At 40.8% G+C, this 25,426-nt stretch overlaps 1 protein-coding gene across 1 annotated transcript in view; it reads left to right on the forward strand.

Moving 5' to 3' along the window:
* The first annotated feature begins 3,263 nt into the window (after nucleotides 1-3,263).
* Nucleotides 3,264-25,426, forward strand: part of LOC106582631 (receptor-type tyrosine-protein phosphatase T) — a 593,162-nt gene continuing 570,999 nt past the window's right edge. The window contains exon 1 of the mRNA XM_082967335.1: nucleotides 3,264-3,726. Coding sequence (XP_082823461.1) covers nucleotides 3,651-3,726 — 76 coding nt within the window. The 5' untranslated portion in view covers nucleotides 3,264-3,650. The remainder of the gene's footprint in view (nucleotides 3,727-25,426) is intronic.

A 25,426-nucleotide genomic window follows, 5' to 3' on the forward strand; every position in this document is an offset into this window, starting at 1 on the left:
CATAGGAGGAAGGGGAGGACCATCCTCCTCAGTGAATTTCTTAAAAATAAAAGATAAAACTATACTAAATATATTCATGTCACCAAATAATTGATTAAAACACAGTTTTGCAATGAAGGTCTACAGTAGCCTCAGCAGCACTCTGTAGGGTAGCCGGTGGACAGCTAGCTTCTCACCCCCTTCCATAGACTTACACAGTAATTATGACAACTTCCGGAGGACGTCCTCCAACCTATCAGAGCTCTTGCAGCATGAACTGATGTTTAACTTTAATGTTGTCCACCCAATCAAAGGATCAGAGAATGAATCTAGTACTGAAAGCATAAGCTACAGCAAAAAATAATTCACTTTGAGTTTCACTTACTTAGCCAGCAAATGCAGCTGGCTAGTTTAGTTACTCAAACACCCGGCTCAAACAGAGGGAGCTATGTTAGCTAGCTGACTATGACTATCCAACACAACACTGGAACTCTTCCAAGTCAAGGTAAGCTTTTGGTTTTATTAATTTATTGCCACCGGGGCCCGCCGGTGTAACTGCTTACTGACTATACACTGTACACGGCATGATTGTAGCAGGTTAACTAACACATTAGTTCTATGAGCTATGTTGACTAGGATGTTACTTTAGCTAATATGGGGACAAAGATGTAGGCTGTGTGTAGCGGTTATGACATGGTTTCTCTTGGAGAGTTTTTTTTTCGCCTGGTCACATACAGCTGATGTGTTGTTCATTGAAGTCCACAAACGAAGGGAAAAGGTGAGAGGAGGAGTGCTTAGAGGTGAGAATGAATACAACGTGGCTGCTATGAAGCTGAAGTGCGTTTATGCGTGATCAAGGGTGTATTCATTCCGCCAATTCTGTTGAAAAACATTTCTTAAACGGAAGCAAATGAAACAGGGATAAAAAATACCTGAATTTGTCTAATAGAAACTCTCGTTTGCAACTGTTGGACTAATAATTACATCCTAGATGAGCTAGATGCAGGCAAGAGTGTGCAAAGCGGTATTGAATGTGTCACTGTCTGTCCATTTGTCATTGTCTGTCATCTAAAAATGTTCGCTCGAACTGTATGCACCTACGTTGTAAACTTTCAGTCATAGGCTAGGTTGTAGCAACCTCATGACGGGTATAGGGAAAATTTGAGTATCATGTAATAGCCTAAACCTATCGACATTACATTGAATTGGGTGAAGGGAATTTGAATGTCAGTCATCCAACATGCTGTAATAGAAATGAGACCATGCTCATGAAGAAAAAAAAAAACTCCCTCATCATGAACGGCACTGACCGCCACTGGTCTTCAGTATCTGTTATTCTATCTGGAATAGAATAACAGATAACAATAAAATAAAACAAATGCATCACTTGACTGCAGATGATGTTTAAGAGATCTTATCTGATAAGTTCAGATGCTCCAGGTTTTGCAGGCCTGCGGGTTATCTCAGCATAGCTCTCTGGTTGAGCTCCTGGGATTCGCTCAGTTGACCGTTCTGGAGCTTATAGCTTATGGACATATAGATACATATAAATGGGGTTGTTCAATATATCTAAAATACTGAATGCAAACTATAGCCACTCATTAGCTACTGAAAACCTTGAGAAAATGTCTGATATTACAGTAGTTGGTGTGAGATCATTAGACCAAAGCTACGTGGCCCTGAAGGAATAAGGTTTCACATTTTGACAGTAGAGGATTTTTATTTTTTATGCAGGTGGTATAGGGGTTCTTATTCCTATTCCGAAATTAACGGAACATTTTCTGAATGTCTGAAATAGGAGTATGATTGAAGGTGATGTGCTGCTGTGCTCCCTACATGGTAGATGGCATCAGTGCCTGATTCATATATTTCGGTCAAGGTGTTTGAGACAGACTCGATGCAACCTGTGCTGAACGGAATACGTGTTGTCTCATTTGCATTAAAATAAGTTAATGATGTCTTGCAATGTGATGGGTTTGAACAGTCTGACTTGAACTCTAGGGGGCTACATCCAATGATTCTCAGATACAGGATACCTTTATGACGTCAACCTCCTTGAAATGGGCCAACAACAGAGCCCTATAACCAATGGTCTTTTAGCCTGTATTTACTGTATTAATAGATTGATTCATAATTACATTATTATCTCAGGTCAAAATGTCAGGTCAAGTCCACAGCCCAAGTGGAGAGTGTTATCCCTCAAAAGCATGAAGTAATACTTGAAGCACACAATTCTACAGTAATCCAGACAGTTTAATGATCAATATCTCTCTAAAATCATATTAATTATATCTCAATCAACACACAGGATTAGCCTATACTTTTGTGTCTTGACTAATCAACTGAATGATTAATCTATCCTTCAATAAGTATTTTGAAATCCACAATTTACTGTTTCTGGAGCCAATTGTCTACAGATGTCGATGTCTTCTCATGACTCCCCTTTATTCGGCAATATCTTGTCGAAAAGTCTTTGCAATCACGCATCTTGAAAAAGTATAACTGAAATTGAGGATTGAAGTCAGTAAATAGCCTAGTATAAGCAACAACTCACAGAGAGAGTGAGCCAGGGAGCAATAAATAGGCATATTTGTGCAATATTGAGGCAGTGAATTTTACGTCACAAAGAAATGGTAAATTGAACACAAAATCAATATTTTGCAATAGTCATCTCAGTCTCCGGACTGGAACCCCATTGAAAATGGGGCGGCAGGTAGCCTAGTGTTTAGAGCATTGGGCCAGTAACCGAAAGGTTGCTGGATCGAATCCCTGAGCTGACAAGGTAAAAATATTTCTCTCTGTCCCTGAACAAGGCAGTTTGTTCTTAACTGACTTGCCTAGTTAAATAAAAAATCCCCTGTGAATTGAAGAGGGCAGTCCATAAACGCAGGTGAAGGATATCAACGATCTGGAAAGATAATTTATGAATGGTTTAAGATCTCATAACATTTTTAGTAAAAGGCTCAGTGCTGTTATCCGTGCAAAGTGAGGTTTTGAAAACAGAGGTGCTAATAATTTTGACCCCTATGTTTTTTATATATTTCTTTATTACTTGTTAAACAAAATCTTGTTTTTTTTTCTATTGTATTAGTATAAAGTAATATAATTTCCCCCAAAAATATTAGCATACAATATGTATTTGCATTATTTATTTTATACAATCTTTTTTGCTTATCTTCATCAAGGGTGCCAATAAAATCTCACTTTTGACATAGCTAAAAGGTTATCCAAGTGCGGGAAGCTTTCATTGGGCGCACGACAGGCTGCTCTTTTTTAGGAAGCAGCCGCACTTTCGGCATCAGAAGTGAGTGTCAGCACTGGAGAAAGAATACCTCGCACACTGTCACGTCTTTCTTCTGCCCCAGCACAGCGGAATATAAGACTCCAACGCAGAGATAGAGGTTCAAACGTCGTGTCGGAGCGGCAGGTAGGCTATAGGGAACCGGGGGACATCGGAATCCTCTGCCACTCTCCTCGCTCTTCTCGGTCTGTTCTCAACTCCGCTTGCCATCAGTTACTGATTGAAGTCAAACAATCACGCCGGGATTGCTGTCTACTGCCTTTCAGTAGGTCTACTCCCTCACTGCAATACCAATGCGAGGATACTGTCAGTGTATACAGTCAGAGAGTAAACGGACGGGAGGCGCGCATGTAAAATAGTCACTGACAAAATGGACAAAGGGAACTACATAATTGCTTCGCTTCTTTTTCAACTGCTGGACTTAATATGTGGACAGTTCTTTCCAGGTAAGTGTATTCTTGTTTCTCGGAAGTGCTTAGAAGCCTATAGGCTACTTTCATCTCAGTAGAGTCTGTGCTTTGGATATGGCGATACGCAGGGACTGTGGGCAGGTGCATGCGTAGGAGTTAATGCTGCGTCTCCAACTTTTATTTTCGAATATTGTAGGCTACATACTTGAACCCACACGCACGCACGTACGCTCCCAACACACACACACACACACACACATACACACACACACACACACACACACACACACACGGTATCAAAATGCACGCCCTTCGAGCACTTGTTACTCAGAGAGCAATTTGGGGAGCTTTTGGTCAAGCTTTTTTTCACAAGTAGCCTGGGCTATAAAACATGACATTGACAGTCGAGAATATTGACGTGTATCTGTAATGCAGAATCGTTATCACACAGATAGGCTAAGCTATCCACCACATAACCATTACACAAAGTGGCAGTAATTTCTGAGTAGTTTATAACGTGATAATAAGTAATCTACGCATAACGTTGAATAGGCTATACGTGGACCAACTCGAATAAACTCTGCTTTTATTTTTTTTTTAAACAACATTTCACTATACACTAGGCTAATTCCTATAACCAGTCTAGGCTATGTACGGATTTTATCTACCTCCCATATTCATACTCGCGATTCGAAATGAGGTTTTGATTGGAAATAAGTGACAGACCCATTACTACATTGTGGCAAAAGTTTTCGTGGAAAATATATTTGTGCTGTAACCTATATTTAAACAGTTTAACATGACGGTAGTTGGACGAAATGTTAAAATAACTTGATATCACGGAACAGACTGCTGTCTCAGTCACGTTAGCTTTTTCTTGCTCTCAAACTGTAGTCTAGTTGAATATCTGATAGTAGGCCTAATGAACAAAACCATTAAATAAATGTAGGCCTTCTTCAAATTCACAGTTAATAAACAGAACAACTAATCTAAATAAGAAAATCAAATTAATAATCATGACATTTCTGAACGTGGTTGAAATCCGGAGACTAAAAGGCCGAATTTCAAATTAAAATGTTTGTTATTTGTTTCACCATTTTTATCATACTTTTTCAGTGCGATTGAATTTCTTATCTCGTGTATGAGCAAGGCTACAAAAAGTATTCATCAGAGACGGATGAGAAAGCGAGACACCCCACTGGCTGTTATTTTCTGGGGGGTTTTCTGGTTAAATGAAAGTCAATTAATTAAGTACACCAGAACCTGCTGCTATTGCCTTGGGTGTCTATGGGACACACACACAGTTAAGTTGACGGGAACTGACCATTTAAAAAAATATCAATGACCAGAGTGAATTATCTTCATTTATCCACCATCTTCGGTGTTCATGAGCTCGAAACGGTCTGCCTGCTGAGTTGTTCACCCGTAAGGTGGCGCTCTGGGCACATCATTATATTACGCTCACCCACACCAGAGGATCATGCGCGCAAGTGAACTTTACTAAACAGCCAAGGACAAAGATGGTTGTAAATCCGAGACCCTTGGAATACCCATTCTTCTTTTTTTTTTAAATTAAGGCAGTTTATTACTTACGTTTGTGGTTATCGTAGAAATGGATGATCACACTTTATGGATTGGTGTCCATTTTATTTATTTCCGATGCATAACTCCATATGGATTTTGGTGGTAGACTGATTCTTTTTTTTAAATCAAACTTAATTCTTGGACAAACGCATGGAAACATCTATTTTGTTGTTGGTTATGTGCATTAGTTACACAACTTTAATATATAATGTGCAGTAGGCCCTGCTGTAAATCAGGATATTCTGTGTAGATATTTATTTTATTTTTTATGAATTGATATATCATGCCAGTCAGTCATCTGCATTTCAGCACCACTCTCCCAAATAAGCTGAAGAACAGACAACCAACATTATTCATTTCAATGGGAAATAGTAGTGTTGAATGCAGCCCATGGTGTTTTTTTCACTGGCCATTGCCCCTTTGCCAAGGAAAGAAATCTAGTGAATAAATGTAGCTTCTCTGCATACATTACCAAGGGCTCCCCACTCTTTTGCATACATCATCCTGCAGCACCCTAACACCTGCATTGTAACAGGAGACAGCAGTCACTCTGTATGCTGGAGAGGACACTCGCTAGCCAAGTGCTGCCAGACTAATGGTAATTCCAGGCTGATGCAGTGTCAGTGTTCAAGGCCCCTCTCGCCAGCCCTTCCATTTTAGGGAGCAGGTTCGTGTTTTCGTCATAAATCTTGTTCTGGCAGCAGCTCTGCAAAGTGGTCACTAGCTGGCACAGCCACAAAGTCATCATATCTTAAGATTTTTAAACTAACCCTAACCCTAACATTAGGCATACTGCTAACCCTAATGCCTAACGCTGACCTTAAATTAAGACAAACGCCCATTTTTGTTTTCGTTTAAAAAAAAATATATATATAGCCAATTTTGACTTTGCAGCTGGCCTATCTAAGGGAAAATCACTTTTCTGCCTCCAGGACAAAACTCATGACATAAATGTCAACCTGCTGAAGGACACACACATTGGTGGCTTAGAGTGTGTGTGTGTGTGTGTGTGTGTGTGTGTGTGTGTGTGTGTGTGTGTGTGTGTGTGTGTGTGTGTTTACCATGAACTTCAGTTTGCTCCAGAGTATTTATACAACATTTCTGTTAGGTTTTGTTGATATTCCACTATGGCTGAAGCCAAAAAGGGAGGTATGTTATTTAGGATTGGTTTGACTTGGGATATTATTTACACTGAACACAAATATAAACGCAACGATTTCAAAGATGTTACTGAGTTACAGTTCATATAAGGAAATCAGTGAATTGAAATAAATTAATTAGACCTAATCTAAGGATTTCACATGACTGGGAACACAGATATGCATCTCTTGGTCACAGATACTGTACCTTAAAAAAAAAGTATGGGTGTGGATCAGAAAACCAGTCAGTATCTGGTGTGACCCCCATTTGCATCATGCCGCATGACGCATCTCCTTTGCATAGAGTTGATCAGGCTGTTGATTGTGGCCTGTGGAATGTTGTCCCATTCGTCTTCAATGGTTTTGCCAAATTGCTGGATATTGGCGGGAACTGGAACACATGTCGATCCAGAGCATCTCAAACATGCTCAATGGGTGAAAAAGCCGTATGTGGAGGTCCTGGGCTGGCGTGCTTAAACGGAGTCTGCAGCTGTGAGGTCGGTTAAACATACTGCCAAATTCTCTAAAACAACGTATGGTAGAGAAATGAACATTAAATTCTCTGGCAACAGCTCTGGTGGACATTCCTGCAGTCAGCATGCCAATTGTACACTTCCTCGAGACATCTGTAGCATTGAGTTGTGTGACAAAACTGCACATTTTAGAGTGGCCGTTTACTGTCCCCAGCACAAGGTGCACCTGTGTAACGATCATGCTGTTTAATCAGCTTCTTGATATGCCACACCTGTCAGGTGGCTAGATTATCTTGGCAAAGGAGAAATGCTCACTAACAAGGATGTAAACACATTTGTGCACCCAAGTTGAGAGAAATAAGCTTTTTGTGCGTATGGAACATTTCTGGGATCTTTTATTTCAGCTCATGAAACATGGGACCAACACTTTACATGTTGCGTTTATTTCTTTGTTCAGTTCAGTTATTTTTATTTGAGTACTGCTCTGTCACTATACTTCCATAATGGTGCTTTATTCCACAGGTAGACAAAACATACACTTTAACTTTTAATTTCAGGATGTGATTGAAGTAAAATTAATTTTGAATAACAGTTTCAAAGAGGTCTGAATATTGTAATAGAAGATGGTTAAAGAAACTGGATGTCATCCAAACAAGAAATTGTGGCAAGCAATTCAACTGTGATTTCCCCAGCAAATGTAACTGGGAGTCACTCAAGCACTGATAGGGGAAACGACTACACCTCCAGAACTTCAGAGGGGAAAAATGTACTTCAAGTGGTCGAGAAATGAAACACCTGAGAGCACAAATGGGGTTGGGAGGCTGTCGGAGAGTTAATGAATTTCACACGCATGCCTATCCTTTGGGCCTTTTAGAAAAAAAGGTTGAAAACAGTAAAAAAGGAGAAAAATATATCTGGAACATGATTTTTCCCAATCAGTCCATGAGAACCTGTCAGAAGCCTAATTGTTTCTTTCAACTCCCCGTTATCATCTGGCCCCTTGTGTTGCCGTGGCAGCAGCGGGGCAGCAGAGTGGCAGGAGCACTTTTTGACGAGCTGTCTGTCACTCACCGGTACTGTCTGTTTAGTATGCTCGACACCCGGTCACTTTCTCTCTTTTTTTCCAGAGAAGAGAGCTGCATTTGCTGTGTGAGTGGATGGAGCTGTATTTGCCAGTGGTCTGCTTATCTGCATGACTGTGTCACCCTAATCCACAGCACTTATTCTATTTGCCTGACTAAATGACAGCTTAATACAGGGGCAGGCCTGTGCCACAGGATGCTAAAGTGCAAGCCGCTGGAAGAATGTCTCTCTCTCTCTCGCTCTTTTTCAATGACATACTTAAAAGCTAGATATCATGTCTGAAAACCTTGTTGTGAAGCAGAGGAGGGATGCCTGGTTTTATTGCTGACCGAGGCTCATATTCTTTGAGGTGAAAGCCAGGGCCCATATTTAGAAAGTGTTTTAGAGTAAGAGTGCTGAACTATCTAGGATCAGTTTTGTCCTTTAAATCATAATGAATATTGACGGGGCGACCTGATCCTAGATCAGTTCTCTGAGACTTTTTGTGATACCGGACCTGACATTCTGTAGTTGCTCAAAGTTTAACCTGATATTTCAAGGCACGAAGCACATAATGACTCAGTAGAAAGAGGATGAGAGAGAGAGAGTGAGGGAGAGTGAGGGAGGGAGGATGAGGGAGAGGGGAAGATAGAGGGAGAGAGAAATGGAGAAAAAGAGAGTCGGTGCAGGGGTTTCCTGATAGCAGGGGTTTCCGAGGGTTTAAAAGGTGATACAATTTAATTGTGTTTTTCTCATTGTGCAGCGCTGGATTTACAGGTATTGCCCAATTTTTGAGAGATTCCTGAACGTACGGGGATAAATTGATCCGTTGTACTGTCACCTGGGAATTGACAGAGCAGGTCAAGACATAAACTGTAAGCAAACACCTCTCTCGCCATTGTTTGTGGTGTGAGAAAGGGACAAACAAATGATCATAGCCTGACTGGCGAAGAAGTGACACACAATAGGACTATTATCTAGGAAAAAATCACAAACATTGTTTTCCTCTATTTTCATGTGTTCTATTCCTACGCCATACAGTATGTGGACATTTTCTTATCAATTGATGGCGATTAGTATAGTTCTCACGTTAAAGAAACTGTTGGACTTGTGTTTGGATGTTATCAAGACTACACAGAAATACCAAATCATCCCTAAAAAAAGAACTCTAGTGTTGTAGCTAGCAATTAATCAGCGACATCCATCTCATGCTATCATCTTACACTATATTGTGTCTTGCCGGAATTCTATTCAGAGAGGGAAACTAAAGCTGAGGATTTTGAGACCATACACAGGAGGCCAATCTCCCCACACCTTGGGTGTTTTCCAAATGGCACCCTATTCCTTACATAGTGTACTACTTTTAACCAGAGTGTCTATTGGCTCTCGTCAAAATTAGTGCAACTAAATAGGAAATAGTGTGCTATTTGGGAAGCAGCTCTTCATTACACAGTAGCAGAAACTCTACTACTGAAATCAGAGTGGTGAGCTAAAGGGAGATAGAGAGGGAGGGGGAGAGCGCAGGAGAGTGTGGAGGCAAGATAGGGAGAGGGAAGAGTAAGAGGGGAAGGTTCAGGTTACATTGGAGGAAGAGAGTGTATGAGAGAGAATGGAGAATGAAAGGGATGGATAGACAGAAAGAGAGAGCTCCTCTGTGTAGACTCAAGAGACTGTGCCAGTATAAGGAAGGCCCCCTCGAGGCTGTGGAAGCTCCGCTCACGGTTTGCTCAACAATCCTCCAGCTCTCAAACAGGCGTCTTTCTATGTGATGTTTGCGAAGTGAGCCCTCAATTCTCCCAGGACTCACAGTACAGTAATCCAGCATCTGCCTCCTGTCTCCACTCTGCTCTCCCATCGTCTTTGACTGTTATCTTTCTTTCTCCATTGTCTCTCTTTCTCCTTATTTTTCTCTTTCTCCTTTGCTTTCTCTGTCCCACCCACCCTCACACCAACAAGCCCGCACCAACTAGCCAGATATCTTCATCGATAATGGCATGCACCGTCATTTCTCCATCTCTATTTCTCTCTCGCTCCTCCTCAGTGTGAGATGGATGGAGAAGTACATGCACATTCCCTTCCCCCGACGTAATTGTCAGGATCCATCAAAAATATTACCGTTAATTGGACAGAGAGGAAGAGGGGGTTAACATAAATTCAGACTTGATTAATAGATAATTACTTCTGTCATCAACGGAAATAATTACCGGCAAATTGCTGCTCAGATTGGAAGTCTCAAACAAAAATCTGCTGCACTGCCAGCCGTCTCTGCCTCTCCGTCAAACATTTATTTCAAATTTAGAGGGTAGCCATGGAAAACTGCTCCTCATATTAGATTTTACAGGTACAGTGCACCAAAAAGTTGGTGACCACTGTATTAGTCTACAGTGCATTAGGAAAGTATTCAGACCCCTTGACTTTTTCCATATTTTCTTACATTACAGAATTATTCTATAACGGATTAAATGAAAAATGTTCTTCATCAATCTACACACAATACCCTATAATGACAAAGCGAAAACAGGTTTTTAGGAATGTTTATTAAGTGTATTAAAATAAAAAACAGATACCTTATTTACATAAGTATTCAGACCCTTTGCTATGAGACTCTAAATTGAGCTCAGGTCCATCCTGTTTCTGTTGATAATCCTTGCGATGTTTCAACAACTTGATTGGAGTCCAAGTGTGGTAAATTTGATTGATTGAACATGATTTGGAAAGGAACACACCTGTCTAAAAAGATCCCACAGTTGACAGTGCATGTCAGAGCAAAAACCAAGCCATGAGGTCGAAGGAATCATTCGTACAGCTCCGAGACAGGATTGTGTCGAGGCACAGATCTGGGGAAGGGTACAAAAAAAATTCTGCAGCATTGAAGGTCCCCAAGAACACAGTGGCCTCCATCATTCTTAAATGGAAGAAGTATGGAACCACCAAGACTCTCCCTATAGCTTGCCGCCTGGCCAAACTAAACACTCGGTGGAGAAGGAACTTGGTCAGGGAGGTGACCAAGAACCCAATGGTCACTCTGAAAGAGGTCCAGAATTTATCTGTGGAGATGGGAGAACCATCCAGAAGAACAACCATCTCTGCAGCACTCCACCAATCAGGCCTTTATGGTAGAGTGGCCAGACGGAAGTAACTCCTCAGTAAAAGGCACATGCCAACCCTCTTGGAGTTTTCCAAAAGGCACCTAAAGGACTCAGACCATGAGAAACAAGATTCTCTGATCTGATGAAACAAAGATCGAACTCTTTGGCCTGAATGCAGAGCGTCACGTCTGGAGAAAACCTGGCACCATCACTACGGTGAGCCATGGTGGTGGCAGCATCATGCTGTGGGGATTTTTTTCAGCGGCAGGGACTGGGAGACTAGTCAGGATCGAGGGAAAGATGAATGGAGCAAAGTACAGAGAGATCCTTGATGAAAACCTGCTCCACAGCGCTCAAGACCTCAGACTGGGGCGATGTTTCAACTTCCATCAGGGCAACGACGCTAAGCACACAGCCAAGACAATGCAGGGGTGGCATTGGGACAAGTCTCTGAATGTCCTCGAGTGGCCCAGCCAGAGCCTGGACTTGAACCCATCATACCCAAGAAGACTTGAGGCTGTAATCGCTGCCAAAGGTGCTTCAACAAAATACTGAGTAAAGAGTCTGAATACTTATGTAAATGTGATATTTCCGTTTTTTATTTGTAAAAACTGTGCTAAAATTGATAACCTGTTTTTGCTTTGTCATTATGGGGTATTGTGTGTAGATTGATGAGGGGGAAAAACTATTGAATCCATTTTAGAATATGGCTGTAACGTAACAAAATGTGGAAAAAGTCAAGGGGTCTGAATACTTTCCGAATGCACTGTATATAGACTATGGCCTATTATGTTAACATATTGTTAGGCTTTAATTTCAGTTTCTTTTGATGGTGTTTTAATTTGTAGTGTGTGACCTAATCTACTTTGATTGGCCTCCGTGCCAGCGATTTAAACTAGAAAAGCAGTCTAATAAATACATTTCATATGCTGTTTACAGCAGCGGAATTGGAAATACCCCCAAAAAAACTTGAACGGTGTAGATTGCATTTGATAGCGAGGTTGTCAAAATTGGAAAAGGTGCCATATATATAGAGGTCATTACACTTGATAAGTCCATTCTTCTGCCACAGCCTGAAAGTTGAATCCAGTTTAGCTGGAAGAAAGAGGTGATTATGACATATGACATTGAATAAAGAAATCACAGAATTAAAAATGTTGATGGAGTTGAGTTCAATGTTTAAGAGTACTGTTAACAATTGGATTGGATGTGTAGTATTCCTGAGAGAGGAATACTGGAGGAGACTAAAGCTGGAAAAGATAAACAGGAGTTGGCTTCTGTTGACACTAGTCAGTTTCTGGAGTGTGACGCCAGTAAATAATGTGTTGTATATTTGCTGCTCAGTAATAATATACTGTACAAAGTTAGGAAGGGCTTGTCCTCCGTGTGTTCTATCTCTCTGGAGGAATACTTTACGTATTCTTGGATTCCCTCCACCCCATAAAAAGAAGATACAAGTTTAACCACTGAAATGAGAAAAGACATGGGTAGAAAAAGAGGGAGACATTGTAACATATACAGAAATCGGGGCAATACATTTATCTTGATACAATTCACTTTACCAGCTAAAGTAAGGTGGAGAATATTCCATCTCTGAAAGTCCAGAGATGTTAATAAGGGGAATTAAGTTGTCATCATGGAGGGAAGACAAGGTACAGGTGATATTGAGCCCTAAATATTTAAAGCTAGACATGGACATATGAAATGGAATGATATCCTGTGGAATTTGTAATGCTAATTCATTAATAGTAAAACATTCACTTTTCGAGAATTTCTATTCCTAACCTGAACAAACACACCAAACCTACTCAGTAGATCCACTATATCAGGGATACACACTTCAAGGTTTGATATATAAAAGCAAGTCATCTGCATACAAGGAAACTTTGTGTTCCAGTCCCCATCTGTAAATACCATGTATTGAGGGTGTGACCTTTAGCATAATAGAAAGGGGTTCTATTGCCAGGGCAAATAACAGAAGGGACATTAGACATCCTTGGCGTGTGGCCCTTGACAATGGGAAACACTGTGAACGCAGTTTGTTTATACTGATGCCTTGATTAATGAGTAAAACAATCAGATCCAGGAAATGAAGTTCACTCCAAAGCCACATTTTCCCAGTACAGAGAATAAATAGTCCCATTCTGTCAAATGCCTTCTCTGCATGTAAAGAGATTCATTACTTCAGGAACGTCTGAAGATGCAGGAGTGTATGACATTGAGCAGATACCAATTGTTAGAAAAGGAGTGGCAACCCTAAATAAACCCTGTCTGATCCATTGATATGAGGTCTGTCATAGTAGACTTTAATCGAGGATCGAGCCGCTAACATTTTAACGTCTGCATTCAAAAGCGAGAAAGGTCTTTATGAGCCACACTCATATGCATCTTCGCTGGGTTCTCCATCAGAGATTGTGGTACTCTGGCCCAGGCCATGTTTGAACATTTCAAGAAGGAGTGGTGCCAGTTTGGCAGAAAACTTATTGTAAAATTCGATTGGGTAGCCATCTGGGCCAGGGGATTTCCCTTGCAATTATTAATTTCAATGGGATTAACTGTATGAATATGTGTGGTACTGTACATTTTGGGAATCAGCTGTGAGGCAGATTTGCACTTGAGCTGTTGAGCTAGAAGTCGACTAGCCTTTTCTCCATGCTCATAAACAAAGCCACTTGCGCGGAGTAAATGCTGCTTAGTCTTATCTGTGGATAGTAAATTGTACTGAGTTTGAAGAAAATTAAACAACAAAACAGCTGATTAATGCTATTCTGGAATTAGACCAACAATAAGGCCTTTCTTTGTAACGTTCTGGTGATGGAAAGGAGTATTGTTAGTCTAGTTCCAGAATGGCATTAATTAGTTGTTGTTGCTGTTCAATTTTCTATTGTTTTTTGAGAATAGAGGAATAGGAAATGATTTTTTCCCAAACCGTAGATAGAGATCGAATGTGTTTTATTTATCTCAATAAAGACATCAATTGCATTTCTAAAAACCTGTTTTGATTTGCCATTATGGGGTATTGTGTGTAGATTGATGAGGGAAAAAACAATTTAATCCATTTTTGAATAAGGCTGTAATGAAACAAAATGTGGAAAAAGTGAAGGGTTCTGAATACTTTCCGAATGCACTGTATATTTGAATGAAACAAGCCTCTCTAGAAGTCGATGAAGTGACAATAGCAATCCAGCTCGGAGGACCGAATTGGCCATTATGTTGTCGAAATGGATGTCACAGCGCTCATTGCCTTTGATCCCAGATGGTTCCCAGGGACGGGTCCACCTCCTGGCCTCAGTCACATCCACGAGAGGACATTGTGTCATCGTGAGGGGCACATTCAAAGATGCCCATTTCTAACCTTTCCTGTTACCTCTTGTCATGCCTTGAGAGACTTCATAGCTTAATTTATTGGCTTCTGAGGACTTGACAGTGCCGTGTCAGAAAGAAATGGTCTATTCTGGAAGCTCGTCTCATGCGGCTGCTCCTTTAGCTTAGCCAGGTGGAGCTTTTTAGCCACCAGTGATTTGCACGTTGTGAAGGAGAACGGTGTCCATCCATGCTTTGACTTAGGTATGGTTAAAAGTGCACACTGTAGTTCACGTTGATCAGGGTGGTGTTTTTACTCATGGACTTTCTGGACCATGTCAATCTCCCTTGAACATGTTATCAGGCCCTATAACTGACATACTGTATAACCACCATCTTCAAATAACGGATCTCAATAAGACAACCAGTCAACCTTGTCTATGCGTCAGATCTTTGGCTAACAAAAGGGGATTTGAAAAAAACAGTCTTCTCCCTTTCTGAGGATTAAAGAAAGACAGCGGCAGACAAATAGGAGGGGAAAGTGAAAGTATTAAATTGCATTAAAGTCAATGTTAGCCCGGCAGAATGAAAGCTGGCAGTAATGAACTGGCTGAGCTCCTTCAAGACCTGGGGCTTTGTCAGAGAGATGCGTCTGGAAGGGTAACAAAGACCCCTTGTGCATTCTCTCCCTCCAGAGAGACCATTAACCTTTCCCCAGCATTCACACACACACTTCCCCCAGACACTTCCTCTACCGCCAATGGCCTGCTTTGTTTCTTCGCGGGAAGATTAAATGCCCCTAATTGGTTAGGCTAATGTCAATTTGTCGGAGTGTACTAATGCCTGCCACATTATTTAGTCCCTTGTGAAAAGGTCAGGCTTGGGCGCTTGTGTGCCCTGAGATATACTTCTACACTACACTACAGTAAGTCTCGACCTAGCCCTGTCACTGGGTAGAAAAAAACACACTTGAAGTGAGTGTCTTTGTGAGTTCTGCCAGGACGGTGATAAAGGTGACCAAAGCGTTGTTGTTGACACTGAAGCATGTGCAGGCTTTGGCTGGAGTTTTTTAAATCTTGTTCCATGTCATAAAGCCGTGAACACAAATGGGCGATAAGCGGCATAACTAATCATCGCCCTGTTCCAGGTTGGCGAGGCGTGATTTGCAGACAATTGCACAGTCTTGCATGAACTGGCACATTTTCTGGCTGGCGCTCGCATTGCCTTCATTGTTGTTTTCCTTACAAGTAATAACTTTGGACATGTGTGCGTTCCTATCAAATTAAGTGCCTTATTTTCTGTATATCGTGTTGTCATTTCTACTGTAGCATACAGTATATATGTTTTTATGTATGTATGGAGCATAATGTATTTACAGTTTTATTCACGTTTTCAAGTACTGGTGACAAATAATTATTGCATAGATTGTAAAATAATTTTTTGGAGGTTGTATTGATTATAATGAGCTAATGCTAAGCTATTTGCCAGCTATGTGTGGTGCAATGTATGTTGTACCTAACGTGGGTTTGTTATGGTTTTCTTTGAGCTAAGTTAGCATTAGCTAGCTAGCTAGTCATTCACCTCTCTCAAGACTATGTATTAATGCTACAATCTCAGGGTTTGACTCTGGTTAATTGAATGTTTTCATATGCTTTCTCGCAAGTGTAATGCCTTTAATTGTTTCAGTCTGTGTTTAGATAGGTATAGTTTGATTTAAGTTCTTGGTTGGCCACTGTTGTTGGGATATTTTTGTTGATATTTGGATATTTTTTTCTTTTGGTCGTGTTTGCAGGATCGTTCCCTGCTGTCTTTATTGCAGTCGCGCTTTGGTCGCACTGCACCTGAGTATCAGGTTTTACTCCCTGTAGTTATGCACGTAGATGTGCGGGGACAAGGCATGGAACATGCCCCTAACACAACCCATGGGCACCTGCTCTCCGTCGCTCATTAAGCTAGCTAGCTAACTGACTACCTCCACTGTTTCTTAGCGAGCTAGCACCTCGCCCTGTACAAGTTGATAAAGTTTTATCCTCGTCTCCAAAAAGATGTAGTACCTTGACAAGGAATGCCCACACACATTTCAATATTACTTTCCTTTACTTTCAACCCAATAACTAAAAGGTGTACAGCCTGGTACAAACGGTACAAAAATAGCAGAACTATATAGCCCACTCAACCGGTGGTAGAATCACATTGCACAGATCTGACTCTTAGTGATGACATCATCAAAGGGGAAAGGTCACAGTCAATGCCAATAATAACCATGTAATTATTTATATAGTGTCCACACTATAACACCTTCCTATACCATAACCCCACCGCCACCATGGAGCACTCTGTTCACAACGTTGACATCAGCAAACCGCTCAGCCCGACACCATACACGTGGTCTGCGGTTGTTAAGCCGGTTGGACGTACTGACAAATTCTCTAAGATAAATTAAAATTCTCTGGCAACAGCTTTGTTGGACATTGCTGCAGTCTGTACACTCCCTCAAAACTTGAGATATCTGTGGCATTGTGTTGTGTGACAAAACTTTGCATTTTAGAGTGGCCTTTTATTGTCGCAGCCCGTCTGGTGTTCAACCTTCCCAAGTTCTCTCACGTCACCCCGCTCCTCCGCACACTCCACTGGCTTCCAGTTGAAGCTCGCATCTGCTACAAGACCATGGTGCTTGCCTACGGAGCTGTGAGGGGAACGGCACCTCCATACCTTCAGGCTCTGATCAGTCCCTACACCCAAAGAAGGGCACTGCGTTCATCCACCTCTGGCCTGCTCGCCTCCCGACCACTGCGGAAGCACAGTTCCCGCTCAGCCAAGTCAAAACTGTTCGCTGCTCTGGCACCCCAATGGTGGAACAAGCTCCCTCACGACGCCAGGACAGCAGAGTCAATCACCACCTTCCGGAGACACCTGAAACCCCACCTCTTTAAGGAATACCTGGGATAGGATTAAGTAATCCTTCTAACCCTCCCCCCCAAAAAGATATAGATGTACTATTGTAAAGTGGTTGTTCCACTGGATATCATAAGGTGAATGCACCAATTTGTAAGTCGCTCTGGATAAGAGCGTCTGCTAAATTACGTAAATGTAAATGTAAAATTGTCCCCAGGTTTAATCAGCTTCTTGATATGCCACACCTGTCAGGTGGATGGATTATCTTGGTAAAGGAGAAATGCTCACTAATAGGGGTGTACATTTTTACACAACATTTTAGAGAAATAAGCTTTTTATGTGTAAAGAACATTTCGGTGATCTTTTATTTCAGCTCATGAAACATGGGACCAACACTTTACATGTTACATTTATATTTTTGTTCAGTGTATGTTGGTTGGTGATACGCGTTCGGACACGTCCTTGCACTTTGAAAGCGATACTGTCAAGCTGAGTGAACTAAGTAAACAGCAGATATGTTTGGTGTTTTTGATGTTTGATGCTGTGAAACTTGGGGAATACCTCTCAGATTAGCAAATCCTGTCATGATCACTTGGTTGGTACAGGTGAGCACATCAGCGGTGAAGCAGGAGCTCGAATGATTGCTCTCTGTGTCATGGAAATAGTTGCAGTGTTTTAGCTGTATATAGTCAGTTGGTTGTTTTGTCTTGTTTTAATCCATGTAATTCATATGGAAACGGCCCAAGCTGCTTGCTATAGCTAGCTAGCTAGATAGTCTGTCATGCAAGGAAAGTTGTGTGTGGCTGTAAATTTGGGCTGTGCTTGCAAAGTCTCAACCTCAGCTGTCACTATCACTAGCTGGCTATACTGACAACCAGCTAACTAGCCACCAAAATGGAGATTAGAGTACTTCGTGTTTATCTTAGGTCATGGTTTGTCATGTTTGCTAGGTACATATATTCATAGGCTATACATTGCCTCGTTTTCCTATTATTTGACAGGTTAGCTGTCATGTTAGGGTAGATGCCCGTGCACTGGAGCTTATATGATATTGAGTTGCAGTGATATTTGTTTACATACTGTAGCAGCTAACAAGTTGCTTGTTTTGTCCTGTTTCTACTGATGCAATTCATTTCTACCGCTGAAATTCACCCTACAAGGTGATTATTAGGAAGAGAGTATGTGTATGGTTTAGAAAAAGAGAGGAAGGAAGATGGACAGTGTGAGTGACAGAGAGAGAGATGATGTTCCTGACCACAATTGTATCCTATTTGTTGCTCTGTTCCTCTCTCTCTCTCCTCCTCCCCTCTCCCTCTGTTAGTCTGTTCCTCTAGGTCAGTGAAAGCGAGGGAAGTGATGTGGAGAGTCAGGGCTCAGCAGCAGAAGGCAGGGAGGAAGAGGAGTTAGAGATGATAGGAGGGATAGAGCTGTGGAGCGTGGAGGAAGAGGAGGCAGGATTGGAGCGAGAGGAGAGTGGAGGGAGAGAGGAAGAGGAGAGAGCGGAGACTGGAGGGAGAGGAACATGGACAGGAGGAGGAAGAGGGAGAGGAGGAAGCAGAGGAGGAGGGAGTGGAAGAGGGAGAGCACACCAGAGAGGGGAGCCTACATTTCCATGGAGTGACTCTGCCCCAAGTCCCACCATTCACCCTTGTACAATACAGCCTGGGCCCCTAAAGTGACAGTGACAGGGTTTTGGACTGATTTTTTTCTTCTTTCAGATGTGGTGTTTAATACCAACCTGTCCGCCACCACATCCAATTCACTGAATTGTTTTGAAACACTTTCTGAATATAATTATACTTATTACAAAAAAATTATAATCTAATTGCAAGTGTATTTAACTAACATTGTAAAATGAATGGATTCACATACAAGGTGTATAACTTAAGTTGCAACGCATTAACAAGCATTGCAAGGCATTATTCCAGGCATGATCAGAGAGGCCCTGGGGTGGAGAGACAAAGAAAGAGAGCGTATCTCACCACAGCAGGTCAGGAACAAAGAAGAGAAAGAACAATGAATCTAAGACCTTTCATAACCATTTGTTTAGGTAAAAAAATCTGAGTTGTTGACCAATAGAATACTGTTGAGTTAACCTCCAATCAGATATCAGACCTACAGGGTGTAAAGACAACTGAACGGGGGTTGTCAAGAGCAACACAGAGAAGGCTGAATTCCTGAGAAGACAATACATTTTTTTGCAGACTTTTGAGTCACTTTGGGGGCTTAAGATGACAATTCCAAATAACTACACTATATATACAAAAGTACTTGGACATCCCTTCAAATTAGTGGATTCGGCTATTTCAGTCACACCCGTTGCTGACAGATGTATAAAATCGAGTACACCGCCATGCAATCTCCATAGACAAACATTGGCAGTAGAATGACCCCACTGAAGAGCCCAGTGACCTTCAACGTGGCACCATCACAGGACCCCACCCTTCCAACAAGTCAGCCTGTCAAATTGTCTGAATATTGTCCTCTGGTCACATTTTTGATTCTTTTTTAAATAATATGAGTGAGTAATTTAGTCAAATTTACTACAATTTAAATACTCTAGAGTTTTTTGCGTGTTGAGTGTTAATACTTTTTTGATAATGAGTGACTGTCTTTAGACAATGGAAAACAAAATGAGTGTTATTCCTATTGACATGAATGTGACGTGGTGCTCTTTAAAACTAAGAGTGTGCCTGTTTGTTTGAAATGTGTGAAAAATGTGCTTTATCGTCAACATTTCAATAATCTCCAGCAGCATTCTAGAAATAAATTGGGTTCTGGACCTCATAATAACCCATGTTCGAGTAATTTACATAACTTACATTACAATTAAGCAGCAGACGCAGAGATGAACAGCGCATGGGTGCTGAAACTAGCCTAATTCCAGAAGGCCTAATTCATTTAAACAGTCCATTTTAATTTGACTTTAGGTTCCAGGTTGAATTTATGCATACCAAAGAAAATAAGTGAAAGACACAACAGTACAGATAAAAAAACTGGTAAAAATGGTATGCAGGTGAGGTTGGAAGCCCAAAAGCCCACCACAAATATAAATACAAAAAAATAAAAGTTTGTTCAATCAGTCAAACAAAGCATATTAATTAGAATTGTACATGATACTGTATACTCAGTATACAAGAAAAACCATTAGGCTACTAACAACAAGAGGGATTTGTGTTGGAGCCTATTTCTTCCTATTCAAGCAATAAGAGGTAGGCCAACTTGTTTGACAGACTAAATTATAGTCTGGTATCTATAGATTTTGTCAGCCAATTCCTTCAATCACCATGCACTCCTTAAATACTGTATCTCAGTGTCAGTGAAGAGCTTGGTGTGCTAAGTTAAAACCATGACTCGAATTGAGGGCATATGTGAGGGTATTGTGGATTTTGTTAAAGAAAATGACAAAAAGCAAAGGCCTACCCCTTGTTATGATAGACCTGGTTATATAAAGCGATCTATAAGGATGCGTTAGTCTGCAATACTAGAAACAAGCTGTAAAATTACTGGGAAAGACGTGACTCATATGCATATGGGATATCTTTGGTTTGTCTCTATGACATTCCGAGGCTATAGCCAATTAGAAAAACAATTTGCTACGTTAGACATTTCAACAAGCTATTAAACAACATACTAATTCTTAATCAGAAGGAACGAAAATGTATTCTTTAGGCTATATTATTGTTATTTCAATGCTATAGCCTGCCATTTAAGAAATCAATTGTGAAGCGTTTGACATGCTAAAGGCTGGCACAGCACTTCCTCAACACGCCTATACATTTCACATTTAGGCTGTATGAAATTAAATGTAAAAAAAAGATTGACTTAGAATTAAATAATAATGAAATGAAACATGCCTTATTAGGCTATACAGTCATTGTAAGCCTTTGAATTAGAAATACGAGTTTGGCCACTCTGGTTTGAGGATCATGCAGTGAGATATGCATGCCTAGTTTGTTAATATAACCTGACAGATGCTCTTATATTTCCATGCCATATTCACAGTCAACAGAAATCTATTTTCTGACAACAATATCATAGAATAAATTAGAAAATGATAGTTTCCCAAATTAAAAAAAGTGCATATAGGCCTACCTGATGATATGCGGCTGCTGTGGTAAACAACTAATGCTTTTTCTCGAATTCATTGATGATCAGATACTTCAGTTGAAAGTGATTCTGTTGCTCTCAACTTTTACAGTTGATAGACAACTTTAGCACTGTTACAAACTTAGACTATCCTTTTTTAACAATAGCCTGTATAGAAATCAAAATATTTCCGGTGCTGCAGCATGCGCTTATTCGTTGTCATGCTCTGTTGTTTATTAAAAAAGATTCTGCTTGTCTCCAGTCATGTAAAATGACATAGTATTGCATGAAATGCGTTTATAAAAGGAACATCTGATGATAGCTTTTATTATAATGAATATATTTTCCTCCCTACCCTTGTCAGGGTGGTTTGTGAATCCACAATCCACATTACATGGCTACTTTGCCATGTAATGCTTACAAAATGAAGAACAGTTTCTAAAACTGCATATCTAAAGCTCTGTGGTCTGACCTAAGAGTGAGGGTAAACGATAGGCATGTTCTCTGCTATCCACTATGTTTTAATTATTATTTTGAGTATAGGGGAGTTTTTTTCCCTAAGCATTCAGGGAGGGTTAAGTAAAAATATATTTTACTGAAGGGAGGGCCATCCAGGTCCAATTTTCTCCAGGTATCCCTCATTATAAATAAGGTACTGTCCCTTACTCATTGCTAGTCACCTGTCCTAAGGAACCACTGCACTCACTGGGAGTCAGGGCTACATCATGTTACCTACCCACTCATGCTGCACAGAAGTTAACACACTTGAATAATGCAACACGGCTTGTATAAATGTCGCAACTGTTACTGTTTGCAAAACAATGTCCATTACAGGCTAGAAAACTTTACAATGCAAGAAGATACCGGTAGCTTACAGCTTTGTCGGCTGACTTTCCTTGCTAGTTTATAGCTTAAGCTAACATGAATTCACTACTCTCGTACTTTGTTTGTGATAATACGCAAACCATAACACAAAATATGCTGATTTCAAAGCTGATTGTCACCAAAAACCGTACAGTCATTGCCAAAAACATTATTAATTCACTTCGTCTCCCTCACTTCATGTCTCTCCTGTCTCTTTCACTGTGTGTGTGTGTGTGTTTGTGTGAAAGACGTCACATTAGCTCTTACAGTGTCTTGCGAAAGTATTCACCCCCTTGGCATTTTTCCTATTTTGTTGCCTTACAACCTGGAATTAAAATAGATTTTTGGGGGGTTTGTATAATTTGACTTACACAACATGCCTACCACTTTGAAGATGCAAAATATTTCTTATTGTGAAACAAACAAGAAATAAGACAAAAAAACAGAACTTGAGCGTGCATAACTAGGCACCCCCCCCCCCCTCCTAAAGTCAATACTTTGTAGAACCACCTTTTGCAGCAATTACAGCTGGAAGTCTCTTGGGGTATGTCTCTATAAGCTTGGCACATCTAGACACAGCTTGGATTTTTGCCCATTCTTCAAGGCAAAACTGCTCCAGCTCTTTCAAGTTGGATGGGTTCCACTGGTGTACAGCAATCTTTAAGTCTTACCACAGATTCTCAATTGGATTGAGGTCAGGGCTTTGACTAGGCCATTTCAAGACATTTAAATGTTTCCCCTTAAACCACTCGAGTCTTGCTTTAGCAGTATGCTTAGGGTCATTGTCCTGCTGGAAGGTGATCCTCCGTCCCAGTCTCAAATCTCTGAAAGACTGAAACAGGTTTCCCTCAAGAATTTCCCTGTATTTAGCGCTATCCATCATTCCTTCAATTCTGACTAGTTGCCCAGTCCCAGCCGATGAAAAACATCCCCACAGCATGATGCTGCCACCACCATGCTTCACTGTGGGGATGGTGTTCTCAGGGTGATGAGAGGTGTTGGGTTTGTGCCACACATAGCTTTTTCCTTGATGGCCAAAAAGTTCAATTTGAGTCTCATCTGACCAGAGTACCTTCTTCCATATGTTTGGGAAGTCTCACACATGCCTTTTGGTGAACACCAATTTTTTTCTTTAAGCAATGGCTTTTCCACTCTTCCGTATAGCCCAGCTCTGTGGAGTGTACGGCATAAGGTGGTCCTATGGACAGACACTCCAATCTCTGCCTTGGAGCTTTGCAGCTCCTTCAGGGTTATCTTTGGTCTCTTTGTTGCCGCTCTGATTAATGCCCTCCTTGCCTTGTCCGTGAGTTTTGGTGGGTGGTCCTCTCTTGGCAGGTTTGTAGTGGTGCCATATTCTTTACATTTTTTAATAATGGATTTAATGGTGCTCCGTGGGATGTTGAAAGTTTCTGATATTTTTTATAACCCAACCCTGATCTGTACTTCTCCACAACTTTGTCCCTGACCTGTTTGGAGAGCTCCTTGGTCTTCATGGTGCCGCTTGCTTGGTGGTGCCCCTTGCTTAGTGGTGTTGCAGACTCTGGGGCCTTTCAGAACAGGTGTAGATATACTGAGATCATGTGACACTTAGATTGCACACAGGTGGACTTTATATAACTAATTATGTGACTTCTGAAGGTAATTGGTTGCACCAGATCTTATTTAGGGGCTTCATAGTGAAGGGGGTGAATACATGTACCACTTTTCCGTTTCAATTTTTTTTAAACAAGTTTTTTTTTCATTTCACTTCACCAATTTGGACTATTTTGTGTATGTCCATTACATGAAATCCAAATAGAAATCTATTTAAATTACAGATTGAAATGCAACAAAATAGGAAAAACTCCAAGGGGGGGGGGGGGGCTGTAAATAGACAGCGCACAGTATTTTAAAATAAGATATTTCTTCTTCAATGCACATTCTGTTGATCAGTACAATAAAGTAATTCCCAAATGGAAGGGAACCAGATTATTTTTAATCTGTAGCCTCATGAAATCATCTAAAACAAGCTCAATAACTGCACATCATGCACACGCTCCTATTGAATATGCATTCACCTGTATTGTGATATAGGCCTAGGCTACTGGATTTACCCAGTTAATCAATAGAGATTTACCATTCAAATAAATTATTACCATTATGTTGTTATATACACTGAACAAGAATATAAACGCAACATGTAAAATGTTTGACAATTTTACTGAGTTACAGTTCATAGAGATGGTTGTCCTTCTGGAAGGTTCTCCCATCTCCACAGAGGAACTCTGGAGCTCTGTCAGAGTGACCATCAGTTTCTTGGTCACCTTCCGGACCAAGGCCCTTCTCCCCCGATTGCTCAGTTTGGGCGGGCGGCCAGCTCTATGAAGAGTCTTGGTCGAGCCAAACTTCTTCCATTTAAGAATGATGGAGGCCACTATGTTCTTGGGGACCTTTTAATGCTGCAGAAATTCTCCAGATCTGTGCCTTGACACAATCCTGTCTCGGAGCTCTACGGACAATTCCTTCGACCTCATGGCTTGGTTTTTGTTCTGACATGCGCTGTGGGACCTTATATAGACAGGTGTGTGCATTTCCAAATCATGTTCAATCAATTGAATTTACCACAGGTAGACTCCAATGAAGTTGTAGAAACATCTTAAGGATGATAAATGGAAACAGGATGCACCTGAGCTCTCATAGCAAAGGGTCTGAATACGTATGTAAATAAGATATTTCTAAAAAACAGTTTTCGCTTTGTCATTATGGGGTATATTGATGAGAAAATATATTTTTTATCCATTTTAGAACAAGGCTGTAATGTAACAAAATGTGGAAAAAGTCAAGGGGTCTGAATACTTTCCCGAATGCACTGTATTTGGTCATTTTAGCATGAACAGGTTAATTTCATAAAGTACAGCAATCATTTTTGTCAGCTGCCCATGGTCGCATTCATTCATTGGTCAGAACAGGGAGAAGCTCTTGGTAAAATCCAAACCATTTGTTTTAAGAAGGGTGTAAAATCCAAAGCTACACTAAATTAATTTGCTAAATGCCATGCTGATTTCAGTTTTTAAATAGTACTTGCTCAAAACATGTTTAATCTGCAAAAATTACAAGTGGGTGTAGTTGATTTCAGATAAAAGCATAAATTGCCCCCACCCCTAATATGATAGTGGTGTGGTAGATGTAGTCTGCCCTATAGCTCAGCTCAGGTGGCTATACACACCATTGACATATACAGACACACACACACGCACAC

This window comes from Salmo salar, chromosome 22 (assembly GCF_965601325.2).
Source record: "Salmo salar chromosome 22, fSalSal1, whole genome shotgun sequence".
In the NCBI taxonomy this organism is placed as follows: Eukaryota; Metazoa; Chordata; class Actinopteri; order Salmoniformes; family Salmonidae; genus Salmo; species Salmo salar.